This window comes from Plasmodium falciparum (assembly GCF_000002765.6).
Source record: "Plasmodium falciparum 3D7 genome assembly, chromosome: 8".
In the NCBI taxonomy this organism is placed as follows: domain Eukaryota; phylum Apicomplexa; class Aconoidasida; order Haemosporida; family Plasmodiidae; genus Plasmodium; species Plasmodium falciparum.
In genome coordinates this window covers 924,961-942,500 of record NC_004329.3, presented here as the reverse complement: position 1 = coordinate 942,500, position 17,540 = coordinate 924,961, and the positions used below count along the sequence as shown (strand labels likewise).

General features: G+C 19.9%; 5 protein-coding genes across 5 annotated transcripts in view; 2 read left to right on the top strand and 3 right to left on the bottom strand.

Annotated features, from left to right (window-relative positions):
• Positions 1-2,918, top strand: part of PF3D7_0820900 (conserved Plasmodium protein, unknown function) — a gene marked incomplete at both ends in the record, with an annotated part of 5,063 nt that extends 2,145 nt beyond the window's left edge. The window contains 2 exons of the mRNA XM_001349280.1: positions 1-1,425; positions 1,603-2,918. The exon at positions 1-1,425 is cut by the window's left edge and continues 1,242 nt beyond it. Of these exons, the coding sequence (XP_001349316.1) occupies positions 1-1,425; positions 1,603-2,918 (2,741 nt within the window). The remainder of the gene's footprint in view (positions 1,426-1,602) is intronic.
• A 706-nt stretch (positions 2,919-3,624) lies between these two features.
• PF3D7_0820800 (conserved Plasmodium protein, unknown function) lies at positions 3,625-6,075 on the top strand (the record flags this gene model as incomplete). Its single annotated transcript, XM_001349281.1, has 1 exon — positions 3,625-6,075. One exon carries the CDS (start codon positions 3,625-3,627, stop codon positions 6,073-6,075), a length of 2,451 nt encoding a protein of 816 aa, XP_001349317.1.
• Positions 6,076-6,874: 799 nt separating this feature from the next.
• PF3D7_0820700 (2-oxoglutarate dehydrogenase E1 component) lies at positions 6,875-10,180 on the bottom strand (the record flags this gene model as incomplete). The annotated part of the gene is made up of 2 exons (XM_001349282.1): positions 6,875-9,833; positions 10,023-10,180. The coding sequence occupies 2 exons, from the start codon at positions 10,178-10,180 to the stop codon at positions 6,875-6,877; spliced, it is 3,117 nt and encodes a 1,038-aa protein (XP_001349318.1).
• Positions 10,181-11,639: 1,459 nt separating this feature from the next.
• Positions 11,640-13,356, bottom strand: PF3D7_0820600 (conserved protein, unknown function; the record flags this gene model as incomplete). Its single annotated transcript, XM_001349283.1, has 3 exons — positions 11,640-12,120; positions 12,289-12,703; positions 12,885-13,356. The coding sequence occupies 3 exons, from the start codon at positions 13,354-13,356 to the stop codon at positions 11,640-11,642; spliced, it is 1,368 nt and encodes a 455-aa protein (XP_001349319.1).
• Positions 13,357-14,829: 1,473 nt separating this feature from the next.
• On the bottom strand, positions 14,830-17,388 carry PF3D7_0820500 (protein transport protein YIF1, putative; the record flags this gene model as incomplete). The annotated part of the gene is made up of 1 exon (XM_001349284.1): positions 14,830-17,388. One exon carries the CDS (start codon positions 17,386-17,388, stop codon positions 14,830-14,832), a length of 2,559 nt encoding a protein of 852 aa, XP_001349320.1.
• Between the last annotated feature and the right edge of the window lie 152 nt (positions 17,389-17,540).

Sequence of the window (17,540 nt, the reverse complement as noted above, 5' to 3'; positions counted from 1 at the left end):
TGAACTTTCAAATTCTTAATACAAAACATGAAAACTATATATTAGAAGAATGTAACGGTGTACTAGAAAATATAATAAATAAAGAAGAATATAATATCATATCTGAAGAGGATGAAAAAATAAAAGATAAAGCAAATAAAAATGAAAAAAGACAATCATCCAATCAATATAATCATAATGATGATACTATTCCTTACATACATATAACAGAACATAAAAACGATATAATAAAAGAAAATAGTAAAAGTAATGATGAACCTATTGAAGGATGTAAAAAATATGAGAAGTCAAAGAAATCTATTAATATTCCTGAGCAATATATTAATAATGATAAATTTTATAAATTCATTGAACATCATTTAGAAATGAAATATATTTATTTGTATTATAAAAATATCGAAAAAGACAAATTATTAAATTATGTAGGTTTTGAAAATCTAATAAAAAGCTTGAGTATCATGTGCAATGAACATTTCTTTTCTTTTTATATGAATAAAATAAATGTGAAAAATATGTATGAAGATAATGATAATATATTAAATGAAGCTCATAATGTGAATAAACATACTATAAAAACAAAAATAGAAAAAAATAAAAAACATGAAGAAAAAAATAATAAACATGAAGAAAAAAATAAAAAACATGAAGAAAAAAATAAAAAACATGAAGAAAAAAATAAAAAACATGAAGAAAAAAATAAAAAACATGAAGAAAAAAATAAAAAACATGAAGAAAAAAATCCCCATGAGTCGGATGATGAAGAAGAAGAAGAAGAAGATAATATTGACACATTACATTTAAATAGTATATATAAAGAACCTACATTAATCAATAATGAATATATTAAAAAAAAAATTAAAAGAAATAAATTATATACATACAAATTATTCAATAATCAAATAGAAACTTTATTAAACTCAAAAGAATTAATGGAGTATATAAAAAAACAAAAAGAGATCAAAAAAAAAAAAAATAAAAGTGAATTACAAAATGATGATTTTCTTTATATACAATCACAAAATGGTAATAATGTTATAAATAATAAAGATCAACATATATATAATGATATATTCAAATTTATACAAAATAAAAATTATCATAATAAAAATGATGATATCATACATACAAATTGTAGTTCATATGAAAATAGTGATTCTAGTGATAATTTAACATTATATAATTATTCTAAAAATTATTATCATCAAAATAATATAATTCTAGATTCTTTTCTTTTTTTTATAATTCATATATTTTATACCTTCTTACATTTTCATAATGTATATTTTTCATCACCCTATTTGAATCTATTCTTATCCTTTTCTATTAAGCTAATTTATAAATATAAAAATGTAGTGCAATGTCAATCAAATGATTATAATATTGACATGTCCCTAGATCCATCCGTTTTATCATATGAAAAAAGAGGTACCCCAATAAAATAAAATAAATACAAAGATATGATGAATAAATCAATGATCATCCTACAGGATATATATAAATAAATAAATAAATAAATATATATATATATATATATATATATATATATATATATATATATATGTGTTTGTGTGTGATTATTTTTTTTTTTTTTTTTTTTTTTAGAAAATGGACCTACCATAAATTATGACTTACCCGAACAAAACATCCATTCGTCAAATAAACCATGTAACCAAATTAACCTTTTGAGAAGGAAAAAAAATATTCAAAAAACATGCACACTTTATAACAATAGTAAGAATCATATATATAATGCTTGCTCTTCTGAAGATATAACAAGTATTAATGAAGAGGTATTTAACGCACCAAATATAATAGAACTTATTATAAAAAAACAAAAATTCATAAACAAAAAACAAAAGAAGAATTATTCGTTTATAGGAAATGATATATTTTTATTTGGAAAAGATAAAACAAAAGAATTTTTACCTAACACATTTGACATAATTATCAACTCTTTTTTCGATTTATGTATATCTATATGTAGTATGAATTTTAAATATATATCTCAAAAAAAACAAAAATTAAATATGTCCTATTTTTGTAATAATATAATTTTTTATCATCATATTATAAATAAATCGTATAATGACAAAGCTTTAGATCTATTCAATAGAAATAATTATAATCATTCACTTGAATGCTATTCTTATTATTTTGATGAATTAAAAAATGATCAAAGTTTTATTAATCATTTTGGAAAATATAAAAACACGGATACTATTTTTCGACACAACATAGCTAGCCAAAAAAAAAAAAAAATAATCAATAATAAAAATAAAATCATATCCAATATTCATAAGAACAATAACCATATAAATGACATGATAGGAATGTATAAAACAAAAGAATTATCAAGTAATAGTTCGAATATATTAAATGAAAATAATTTAATAAAAAGGAAATCAAAAGAAAAAAAAAAAGAAAGTAACCACAAAAATGAAAATAGTAATAATTCATTTGATGGTACATCAAATTATTATAATGATGATAATAATTATAACACTTATCTTTCCTTTAGTAGTGATGAAAGCTTAAACTTCTTAAAATATATTAAAAAGAGAACAACAAATCGAATATATATAGATGAAAATAATATAATAAATATGCTTATTAATATTGGATGTATTTTTATGAATAATATAAAATATAATGCGGCTATTACATTAAATCATATTTACAAAATTAATCAATATGATCTTTTAAGCGATAGACAAAAATTCTACCATTATATACAGAAATCATTTTATAATAATAAACATATGACATTTCCATATATATATAATCAATATTTTATATCTTTCTTCTTTTTTTTTAAAATTCATTATCTTTTCTTTTTAATAAAGTTCAAATGTGAAAATGAAATTTTTCTTAAGGCTTATTGGTTTCTCCATGCCGTATATAATATAACTCAAAATTGACATTTTAAAGAAAATAAATGAAATCAAATCAAATCAAATCAAATCAAATCAAATATATATATATATATATATATATATAAGTAATAAATATATATGTTTTTATCATCATGATTATGTTCTTATACTTCCGAAAATTAAATTATAAGATATATATAAATATATATATATATATATATTTTTTTTATGTGTATATAAATATGTGTTTATTTAATTTAACTTTTTTAATAAAACTAATGTATAATTTATAAGTTATTATTTTTTTTTTTTTTTTTTTGGAATAGCTTTAATAAAAAGAGAAATATATATATATATATATATATATATATATATATATATATTTATTTATTTATTTATTTATTTATTTATTTATTTATTTACGTATAATATTACTTAATATGCATATTTATATATGCATTAATTTTTTTGTGATTATTTTCTTATAAACGTAATAATTTTTGTATTTGTGTGATACACATATTAGGATCCAAAAAAAAAAAAAAAAAATATATATATATATATATTATATAATATGTACCATTATATGAATGAAAATGTAATTATTTGCTCAAGAAAAAAGGGAATATTTTAAAATTTAAATATAATATTGTTTTCCTTGTTACAAAGAACATACTGCCTCTCCCAAAATGTATATATGTATTTATTATTATATCATGCTCACAATTATTGGTCATATATATAATTTATAATGTACCTTTCTCTTTTGTCGTTTTTCCTTGTTTTCTTTTATATTATATTTTTGAATCCTATATTATCTAAAAAGGTATATTTAAATAATAATATTTTGTATATTAGTAGTTTGAAAAAGTTATGTTTAGGGAAATGCAAGAAGAGGTCATATAGTATAATAGTTCATTCTAATAATAATAATAATAATCATAATAATAATAATAATTATGAGGGCGACCCTCAAAATTGGAAGGAACAAGATTTAAAAATTACAAATTTTGAAAAGGAAGATATTAAGATTAATAAACATTTAAATGTGAATATTTTTCGTACAGAGAAAAATACATCTATATATGATGAGGGATTGTGTATATATAATATACTTAAAGATATTGAAATTAAGGATGTAAAAAGGGTACCTTGTTTTGATCCCAATTTAGCTGACATAACAATAGAACAGACTAAAAATAATAATAATAATAATAACAATAGTAGTGGTAGTAGTAGTAGTAGTAGTAGTAGTAGTAGTAGTAGTAGTAGTAATATAGGAGTGAAAAAGAACGAATCGGGTGATGATATATATACACTAAGATCAAATAAAAAAAATAGTTACTTAGAAAATACATTAATATATAAAGATACTAATTATGAATTGCCATACGTTTTAAATTATTATCCAGATGATATGTTTATTTTTAATTTCGATGGGGTTATAAATTTAAATAAGCAAGAAAAAATTGTAGTTGCATTCTTAACTTTTTTAAAAATATTTAATCAACCTTTTGTTTTTAATAATAAGAAGGTAAACAATCTAATGCTGTATGAATTTCTTGAGAAAGAGGCAAATCATATCTTCCAAGATAAAGATCAAACGGTTCAAAATAATGATAACTCAAATATATGTAACAATAATAATGAGGGGGATGGGGAGAGAGACCCGTTTATATTGCATAAACTTATGCCGAAATTTTTTTATACCAGACTTCTTCATATTTATAAATATTTAAAAAGAAACGAAGATCTTGTTATAGTAATTAAATATATATATGATGAAATAAATAATATTTGTGTAAAATATAATTATGATATAAATGAACTAATAACATTATCAAATGAAAAAAATGTTCTAGCGAAAAAATTAAATGAAATTAAAAATTGTAAAATAGGAACAAAACAAAATGGAAAATATGATAATAATGAAAATAATAATAATAATGAAAATAATAATAATAATGAAAATAATAATAATAATAATGAAAATAATAATAATAATAATGAAAATAATAATAGTAATAATGAAAATAATAATAGTAATAATGAAAATAATAATAGTAATAATAATAAGCATTGTGATAATGTTAATAGTTATGAGGTGGTTAAAGAATTAACTATGGGAACTTTTAATCCGAACATAATTTATAAATATAAAAATATCGAAAACTTATTTAATATATTTCCATGTTTTCGTGCTGAGTTTGAAGACTTTTATATAAATAATATATATTTAAAATTATATGAAAAATACAAATTGGATTATAAATTTGTACATAATGAATTTAATAAAATTAGAAATAATTTAATGAATACACATAAAAATGCATATCTAAATTTAATAAAATATAGATATATATGTAACAATTTAAATGATGAAGAAAGAAAAAATCATGAAACTTTTAATTTTACTTGTATAGATATTATAAATCATAATATTAATATTTTTAAAAAACCTATATATATAATATCTACTACGGAATATTATGATTTTATTAAATATACATTAAATATATTTGGATTACATATCGAAAGACAAGAAGATGATAATTTGCTACGTATTTTTGGATATGATACTTTATATCCATCTCATACGAATTATTCAAATAAATATAATAAAATCATATTTCAACTACGTAATCTTTTTAAAACAGATTATTTTAATAATGAACATAAAAAAAATAATAAAAAAGATGATTATATTTATGATAAATATAATATTGATATAAATTATTTAAACTATTTTAATAAAACAAAGCAAAAAGATTATTATTTTAAAAATAACATGAATTATATGAATATACTAAAAGAAAAATGTGATTTAATTAATATTATTATCAAATCATTTCATGAAGATACCAATTCTATGATACATATCGTCGATCATAAATATGATGATTTAAATGCTTTAAGTAATGATTCAAGAATTTCTAAAAATATCAGATTATACTTTTGTGAATGGGGATATAATACATTCGAAGAAAAACAAAAAGCCCTATTTCATGATAAAATTAAAACATTTCAAATGTCTTATAAATTAATATTTTTGTCTTGTACCCTTCAAAATTCTCCTAGAAGAAAACATACACATGGAAAAGGATTAGAAACTGATTTTTATTCAAAATTTATGCACAAATATTGTTTACAAAATAATTTGTTATCAAAAGTGGATATGTATAACGAGCCTATACAAGAGTGATTTCTTTTTTTTTATGATTCAACAAACTTGGCATATACATAAATATATAAATAAATATATATATATTTATATATATATGTTTACTTATTTTTCTTAATAATGTATGATATACATTATACTTCACTTTTTCGTAATATTCAATATTATAAATTATATATAAATAAATATATATATTTATATATATATATATATTTTTTTTTTTTTTTTATGTTATAGTTTACTTTTTTTATAAACATACAAGTTTTTTTTTTTTCTTTTTTCTTGTTTTTCTTGTTTTTTTTTTTTCTCTCCTTTAAACATAAATATATATGTAATACATTCAAATTCACAAAAATATAATTTTAATTAAAAAAAAAAATTATAGTAAAATTTTAACAATAATATGTAATACATATTTATATATTGAATTTTTAAAACATAAAACATATATCTTTCTATTATATATAAATATACACATATGTCTTCATGTACATAATATATAAATCTTAAACAAAAAAAAAAAAAAAAAAAAAAAAATATACATATATATATATATACATATATGTGGTTAATGCATATAATATGCTACTCAAAATTATAATTGTACAAATGCTTTGTTTAATTTAAACATAAAAACTTTTTTGGGGTAAAAAATAAATAAAAAATAATACATTTAGATGATAACACATGTAAATAAATAAATAAATAAATAAATATATATATATATATATATTCGTGTGTGTGTATTTATTTATTTTTTTTTATTTATGTATTTACGTGTGTTTATTTGGATATACCATTTAATAATTGTAAAAAAGATTTATAACGCATCGGTATATTTTTGAACATGCATGTTATATTTTTTATCCAAATTAAATGCATCAACTAAAAATTCATCTAATTGATAAAGATGTAAATTAAGATCACCTGCTGATTGCGCTGCATATACATCCCTTCCTGAATAACGTACCTGAGGAATTTGAATATTCCATTTTGGTTTATCTTTTTTTAATTGTTTTATAGATGCTTCAATACGACGAGAGACATAAAACCATGGACCCATATTCATATGTTCTTCTTGTGCCCATATAATATCTCTCAAATTTGGATAAGTTTGCAGATCATTCATTATTTGTTTAAAGGGGAAAGGAGATAATTGTTCTATTCTGGCAATAGCTACATCATCAATTTTATTTGTATATCTATAATTTAATAAATCATAATATACTTGTCCTGAACATAATATAATTCTTTTGATTTCTTTTTTATCTTTCAATTTATGACCAACTTCTTCTGGTAAATAAGGTAAAAATTCAGTGTTCGTTAAAAAATTTTCAATCTTATCAAATGCCATTCTCATTTTCAACATTTTCTTAGGTGTTATTACAATTAATGGTTTCCTAAAAGATCTATGCATTTGTCTTCTTAATGCATGGAAAAAATTAGATGGTTTACTACAATTTATAACCTGCATATTATGCTGCTGAATAATCTTATTATCTTTTTCAACAGAATAGGTAGCTATATCTTCTCTATCATCACACAATTGTAAAAAACGTTCTATCCGAGCAGATGAATGCTCAGGACCTTGTCCATCATATCCATGAGGTAATAACATAACAATACCCGATTGTTTATTCCATTTTGTTTCACCAGATGCAATATAATTGTCAATCATAACCTGAGCTCCATTAGCAAAATCACCAAATTGAGCTTCCCAAATAACAAGAGCATCTGGATGTTCATAACTATATCCTATCTCATAACCTAAACATGCGTATTCAGATAAAAGAGAATTATTTACTTCTATGGTATGTGGTGTTTTTAATGAATCAAATATATTATATGATTCATATGTTATTTGATCATGTAATACTGCGTGTCGATGAGAAAAAGTTCCTCTTTGTGAATCCTGACCAGATAAACGTGCATGGAATCCATCAGATAATAAAGTTGCATAAGCTAATAATTCAGCGGTACCAAAATCTATATTTTTGCCTGTTTCTAAACTATCTATTCTACTTTTAAATAATTTTGTTATTATTGGATGAGCAGTGAAATTTTCACGTAATGTAAATATCTTTTTCCCAAGATTTATTAATACATCTTTTTCTACTCCTGTTTTTCGTGAGGGAGAAAATTTTTGGGGTGTTACCATATGTTCCCATTGAGGTAAATATTTTTCCTTAGGTGTTGGTACAAATGATTTGGATTTCTCATACACTTGTTCATAAAAATTAAATATTTCAGTTTTATTATCTTCAAATTCTTTAAGACTAATAATATTTTCATCAATTAATTTTTTACTATATATATCTAAAACAGATTTATGTCTAGCTATTACATCATATAATAATGGATTCGTAAATTTTGGCATATCTAATTCGTTATGCCCAAATCTCCTATAACCTACAATATCAATAATTGTATCAATATTAAATTTATTTCGAATATCTAATGCTAATTCAAATACATATGTTACAGCTTCTGGATCATCTGCATTTACATGTATAATTGGTATATCTATACATTTAGCTATGTCTGTACAATATTTTCCTGACCTTGCATCTATTGGATATGTGGTAAATCCTATTTGATTATTAACCACAATATGTATAGTACCACCCACATTATAACTTGGTAATTTAGACATTTGAAATGTTTCATATGCAATTCCTTGTCCAGCGATTGAAGCATCTCCATGTATAGTTATTGGTAACACTTTCTTTTTTTCTTTATCATTACAATAATATTGTTGTGCTCTAGCTTGACCCATTAAAATAGGATCAACAGATTCTAAATGAGACGAATTGTCTACTATACCCATATGTATATATCTTTGTGAATCTTCATCATAATAATCAATTTCAACACCTAAATGGTATTTTACATCTCCGGTATTTCCCCATATATTATCACTAAAACCAGTTTTCCCTCGAAATTCTGACATCATTTGTTCTAATGGTTTATGTAATACATTAAATAAAACATTCAATCGACCTCGATGAGACATACTCATCAATACACTATCTACATCTAACTGAGCAGCCCTTTTTATTAATGCTTTCATACCAGTAATTAATGTTTCACATCCATCAACTCCAAATCTTTTTGTTGTAGCAAATTTAGCTGCCATATAATTTTCAAATATAAATGCTCGAGCAGTATATTCTAAAATTCTTTTTTTCATCTTTGTATCATATTCATATTTTTTGTCCTTCTCTATTCTTTGTATTATATAATTTACTATATTTTCATTTGTTATATGCATATATTCAAAACCAATAGTACCACAATATGTTTCTTCTAATCTTTTTAATAAATTTCTTAAATTACATTTTTTCATACCATTACTTGAAAAACCACTAATCGACGGCAAATCAAAAAAAAACTCTTTATCTAAATCATCCTCATTAAAACCAAAATCCACGTAAGACATTTTCCTTTTACAAGGTTCATAACAAACACTACTATAGGGAGGTTCTTTTGGTAATGGCAAAGGATTTATATTAGCATATAAATGTCCTTTCTTTTGATACCATCTAATTAATTGAACAATCCTAGCTAGATCATAAATATTTTCTGTTTTCCCTTTTTCAAGCATTTCATTATTCACATATGTAATTCGAAGATTATTATTCTTAAGCACATCTTGAAAACAATTACTATTATTATAATTATCAGTCTTTCGATTTATTTTTATTGGGTTATTATAATTATCCATTTCTGCATGTGGATACATGCTAAATAAAGAGTCCCACGATTTGTGTAAATTGTTTCTAAAAGGTAAAAAAAAAAAAAAAAAAAAAAAAAAAATATATACATATATATATATATATATATATATATGCAACAATGTACATATATATAAATATTAATATAAATATAGGTATGTATAGTTATAAATATATATATATATATGTATACATGAAAGTTTATTTCTATGTTGTGCCTGTTGCACATTATACCTGTCTTCTTTCCATATCTTATATGTATTCTCAATATACGAGGTCATACTTGGGTTAAAATTATAATCATATAAGCAAGAACTTAAATGAAATGATCGTGTTCTTATATCTTTTCCATTATTTCTTACCAAATTATTTGTGTAAAAAAATTTTCTCATCCTCCGAAAAAAATAAAAATATATATATATATATATATATATTTATTTATGTGGTACCTTCTAATATTGTATTTTTTTTTTTTTTTTTTTTTTTTTTCCCTCCTTATTATATTGATATATCAAAATATACTTTTAATTTTCCTCTTTTTTTTTCTTTTTAGGAAAATATAAAATGATGAAAAAAAAATATAAATATTATATATATGCAGATTTATATATAATTATAAGAAGGAATAAAAAAAAAAAAAATTACATATGTAACTTCCCAATTGACTATTTTAACATATATATATTAATATATGTATTTTTTTTTTTACATGACAAATTCTTATAATTTAATTATATATATATATATATATATATATATATATATTTATATGTTTCACTTCTCCAATATTAAAAATAAAAACATTTCATAAAAAAAAAAAAAAAAAAAACAATAATATCCATATCATTATTTATTTATTTATATATGTATAAAGAAAACTCTTTTCATCTTTTAGGTGACTCTCATTTAAGGTCATGTCCAAGAGAGGAAAAAATATATAACATATATATATAAAATAAGTATATAAATATTTGATATATAATTCAAAATATATAATACTTTATATAATTACACATATATAATTCATGTTCAAAAAAAAAAAAAAAAAAAAAAGGAAAAAACTTTAATTAACATAATACCATTTTTATAAAATTACAGCTACAAGGAAATAATTTGTACTATATCTATATATATATATATATATATATATATATATAATTTTTTGATTCGTTAGACCAATCTTTTTAATATACTAATAGAAAATAAACTATACATTTAAAAACTCCTTTTTATAATTTCCATTTTTAATAAGTCAAAAAAAAAAAAAAAAAAAAGGAAACACATATAAATAAAACATGCATATGTAAATATATACATATATAATTAATAGCTCAAAAATATATATAAATTCAAAAAAAAAAAAAAAAAAAAAAAAAGAAAACCTATATTACACATAAATTATAACACATATATGTATATATATATATATATATATTTACAAAAAAAAAAAAAGGGAATAACAAAAAAATAAAGAAATACATGTATATATTTTTTCCTTTATGTAGAATTGTAAATGTACATGAAACACATATTCAATTAATTTAAATATAAAGCATAATTTTCCATTTTTATATATTTTAATGTATAAATTTGAATATGTATATATTTTTGATTATGAAAAAAAAAATAAATAAATAAATGAAATAAATAAATATATAAATAAAATAAAATAAAAAGGAAATAAAATAAAAAGGAAATAAAAGATAACGTTTTAATTTTTAAAGATTATTTAATTATAAGATGGTATTTTAATATAATAATAAAAAAAAAAAAAAATACAACAACATAAATTTATAAATATATATATATATATATATATATATGTTTGTTTGTTTATGTCTATCCATTTAATCAATTTATACTATTTTTATCCCAGAAAATGATTTGCTTCCAATTGGTTAATAATAACATTTTAAGAAATAAATGAAATATGGATGAATAATGAAACATTCTTATTGTTTTATAATGTGGTATAAGTCTTAATTTTTTACATCGTACAGAAGCAGATTGTAGTTGAGAACATCTGATACATTGAGGATATAATCTTTGCTTGGTGTCATATAATTTAAATAATTTGAGAAAATATAAAATGAATTTTCTTTTTTTATAATAATTAACCATATCTTTTATTATTTGAACTGGTGGTTGATGATCACCTATAAACTTTTCATGACATGTCATACCACATGTATGACATCCAGTATCTTTACAAAAATTTTTTAAAATATTTATTTCTCTTTTAGTTGCATATTTCATATCTTTATTCAGGCTCTTTTTTTTGTCTGAATAAACCCCTGGCATTTTCACATCACTGGGAGAGTATTTATTATACCTAAAATGAAGAAACAAAAATATTATAAAGAAAATATAAAAAAGGTACAAATAAATAATGTCTATATGTTTATATATATATATATATATATATATTTATTTATTTATTTATTTATTCATCATGTTATTTTTTTTTTTTTATAAAGTATTGTTAAATTTATTTTCCTACGTTCCTTCGAAAAGCTTAAAAAACAAATTAGTTAATACAAAATATCTTAAATAATTAAATGTAAATATGCTCAACTTATTAAACCTTGAAATAACAAATCTCTTTGTACACTGATACATAATAGAATATTTATTTGTTAACGTTGTGTTTATATAATAATCAGAACTATTATATAAAATGGATTTTATCTTTTCTACTTCATACTGATTAAATAAAATACGAATAAGACCAATTTGTACAGCCTCACTAAAAATATTAATATAATAATTAATTATATTTAATTGAAAAAATCCTATAATTCTAGAGCTATAGTTTGATCCACTTATAAAAAGTATGTATGCTTGTGTCCTTTGTGAAAACATGTTTACATAATGAAATAGTAAGAAGGAAGACAAAAGTTGGGTAATATAAACAGCTACCAAAAAAAATAATAAAATAATAAAATAAAAAAATAAAAAAATAAAAAATAAAAAAAAATAAAAAAAAAATAAAAAATAAAAAAAAATAAAAAAAAATAAAAAACTAAATTAAATTATATGAATAAATAAATATACATACATATATATATTAATTTATTCACTAAATCGGTTGATTACCAAGAAATCTTATAAAGATGGTCTTAAATAAAGCCAAGATACTAAGCATTATATTATACTTAAAATATGTCTTCCCTAATAAAAACAATACATCAAATATCAACATTTTTTTTGATGATAAAAATTTTTTAATATACTTAGCAGAAAGGATTTCAGAGAATCTGGATTTATATTTCAAGGTAACATAACTTTTTATCATCTTAGGAGACTGTCTAATAAAAGACATTATTTTAGCTTTATTTAGATTATTATTTTTTACATTTTCCAATACCTTACAACTATTAAATATTAAACTAACTTCATTTTTATAAAAACACTCATTACATACTCTTTTCCTTATATTCTTGCCCTTATTAAATAATACATTCAATGGTATATTGTAGCTTTCATCATTCTTGAAATTAGATTTTACAAAAAATAAATTTATAAAAAATAAAAGTAACAAAAATATCAGAAAGCTAAAGAGATTCATTTTAACTTTATCACATGAGTCATATTTTTTTATATATTTTATATTTATTTGTTTATATTTATTTGTTAATATTTATTTGTTAATATTTATTTGTTTATATTTATTCATTTATATTTATTGATTTATATTTATTTGTTTATATTTATTTGTTTATATTTATTGATTTATATTTATTTGTTTATATTTATTATTTATTTATTTATATTTATTTATATTTATTTATTTATTTATATTTATTTATTTATATTTATATATTCCTCTTTTAAGCATCATTTTTCTAAAAAAATATATATAAGTTATCATTTCAAAAATATGAATTTTTTTTTTTTTTTTTCATTATAAGATTCTATTATCACCTTGTCTATTTTCTTATTCCCTTTTATCTTAAAAAAAAAATATCGGACTCGCATCAGAAAAAAAAAAAAAATTATAATATAATATAATATAATAAATATTATATATAAGTTTATTTTAATTATTTGTAATATAACACACACAAAAAAAGACTCGGAAAATTATTTTTCATTTTTTATTTTCCATTTTTATTATTTTCCTTATAAATTAAGTTGAACCATAAAAATTATACATACAAGAAAGAAGTGAAAGAAAAAAAAAAAAGAATTAAAAATTAATAAGAATAATAAATATGATAAAATTATGCCATAAATTGTAAGGCACCTAAAAAAAAATAAATATATATATATAAATATATATATATATATATATATAATTTCAAGATAATATAAAAAATGTGCCATATATATACCTTATACAATTTCATGATATGAAGAAAAAATAAAATAAAGCCTTAATATATTATATCTTTCGAATAACATAATAATAAATAATATACATAAAATATATATCCTTTTGTGGTTTTTTTGTTTTACAATAATATATAATAATTGACTTATATTTATAAAAATAAAAAAAAAATTATTTTTATCTTAAATGTTTAATGTGAAATTTTGGTTTATTATTAATACTTTTACAACAATGAATCTTTGAAGGCCACAAAAAAAAAAAAAAAAAAAAAAAAAAAAAAAAAAAATATATATATATATATATATATATATATATATATAATAAAAAATAATATAATTAATTTATCTCATACTTTTATGCATATATTTATACATGATACATAAAAAATAAATATATATATATATATATATATATATATATATATAATGCACAAAAATATATATATATTATATATATATTAAAAAAATTTCATATTTTTAAATAAAAAAAAAAATAACAATTTATTGTATCCACGTTTCTTCCTTTTCCTTACGTGTCTTTCATATCAATATCTAATAAACGAAAGAATAAAATACAAAAAAAAGAAAAAAAAAATTCGTCATCAATTAAAACATTTAGATTCATTCATACCTTTTTTTCTTTCTTCCCAGGCTTCTTCTTTTTTTATTTTTATCTATATATATATATATATATATATATACCGCTCATTTATGTAAAAGATGGTGTAAGTATCCAGCATAAAAATATTTGTGATAAAGAAAAAATAAGTATAAGCACATTAATCCTTTTGATATTAACCTTATGTGACAAATTAGAATTATTATCATGTATATATAAATGTATTGACTTAAAAATTTGTATCATCTGTATAGTCACAGTTATATAAAAATATAATTGTGTTAATCTATATGTAGTCGTACTATTTAAAAATAACACAATATTGAATGGACTGAATTTACTAATATTTTGATAATTCATATTTTTGAATGTATTGTGTGAATTATTTGATAACATTTTTTTATTCACATGAAGATTATTTTTCATGCTGATATCAGGAAATGTCCCTCCACCCCCAAAGACAGACGCATACATAAAATAAAGGAAATAAAAAAATATTTTCGTTATAATTAAAGCACACATAATAACAAATTTATATGATATAAAAGAAAGAATATGTAAAAAGGATAAATTAATATCTCTGCATGTTAATAAAAATAAAAATTTTATAATAGCTGTTTCTAAAAATAGTAAGATAAATACATATGATGATATATTAAACAAGTTATCGGGATTAAAAGTTGCATTTTGTTTTTGTGCGGTTATTGTTAATGTGTATAATAATATATATGTAATACTTGACATTAAGGGGATATATAAATCTGCTTTAAAAATACCCACATTACTATAATCAACATAATTAATATCGTTTGAATTATGTCGTGCCATACTATTGTTCATGTTATTGTTCATGTTATTGTTCATGTTATTGTTCATGTTATTGTTCATGTTATTGTTCATGTTATTGTTCATGTTATTGTTCATATTATTGTTCATATTATTATTCACATTATTGTTCATATTATTATGTGTGTTACTCATATATCCTTTACTCTTATCATTATAAAAAAAGCTTCCCCCTTGTTGTTGCGCATATTCATTATTTATACTCGAATTCGGCCTAGTAAAATTACTATTATCATTATTTAAAATAAATGCAGAATTAAATGTTTTATTTTTTTCAGACGATTCCATTTTTCTTTTGAAGTGTGTATATACATAATATGTTCTTGATTCACATAAAGCCTTTCGAATATATATATAAGGAATCAATATAAATAATATTTTCTGTATAACATATGCATGAGTTACATCAAAATATTCTCTCAAAACAGATAATTTGTTACATATAAAACTAGTTTGATTTATTTCAATTTTTTTCTCTATTTCATTGATCACCATATTCGCAACCTTTTGTTGTACCAAATTATTTATCTCATTTTTTGATTCTTTATCATTTGTTAATCTTTCAAATATATTATGTACAATTCCTTTATTGCTTTCAACGTTGCTCTCTTTATTATTTAAAAATTTATTCTGAAAAAAATTCGATGCAGTCGATCCTATAACACTACTAACTACACTTCCAACAAAACTATTATCACCTGAACTGTTCATATTATTATTAAATTGGTTCATACTATTACCTGATATGTTCATATTATTTTGTTCGAAATTTTTATCATTATAATTTGTTTTATAATTATTAAAAATATTCTTATTATTTAAATCATTATCAACTTTAACATTATTTACAAAAGGAAGATTATCTGATAAAACTACATTTCTTCCTTCCTTTGAATCGTTACTTTTTAAAAATTGGTTACAATAATTTTGTTCTATCGCTAGGTTAGAGTTACTAATTCGATTATTACTACTACTACTATTATTATTATTATTATTATTTTGAAAAAAATTATTGTTATTATTGTTTGAGAAATTTTTATTATTATATAATAAATTGCTATGGCTAGAAACTTTATTATTTACATTAAAATTGGTACTACCTAAATTATTTGTAACATTATTATTATTATTATTATTGTGATGATGATTTAATATTATATTAGATGGTTTCATCATGGTTGTGTTTGAATTATGGATATAAGAATATTTTTTATTATCATTATTATTAAAAATATTACTATTATTATTAATATTATTATTATTATTAATATTATTATTATTATTATTAATATTATTATTATTATGATTATTTATTGTACTGGTATTACTCCTATTATTATAACTACTATTTGATATGTCCTTCGTTTTGTTTCTTCCTATAATAGGATGAGCTGACACATAATTTGATGAGGACGTATTATTGTTTATATTTTTTGCAAAAGGGTGAGTCACGTTATCATTTGGATTAATCAAATTATTTACATACGTATTATCCACCTGTACATTTTTATTTAATAAATGTGCTGATTCGTCATTTTCCGTATTATTAACATCTGTAACGTGCCCACTATAAAAATTATTCATATTATTCATTCTATTCATATCGTTAATATTTATATCCATAAAATTTTTATTATTTGTTATATCCATATGTCCTCCTCTTTTCATTACATTATTATTCAAATTATTACCTTTGCTGAAACTCATATTACTCCAAGAATTCTCTTCCTCCTTAAAATTCGCATTGTTTGTTTTTCTACGATCATGAATATTGAAATCTACATAATTGTTATTATAACTCATGTTATCAAAAGGTATGTGATAAAAAAATAAATGAATAAATAAATAAATCAAAAAAAAAAAAAAAAAAAAAAAAAAAAAAACCTATTTAATAATATCTTATAAAATAAATGTATACATAATTGTATTACAATATATATATATATATTTCAAAT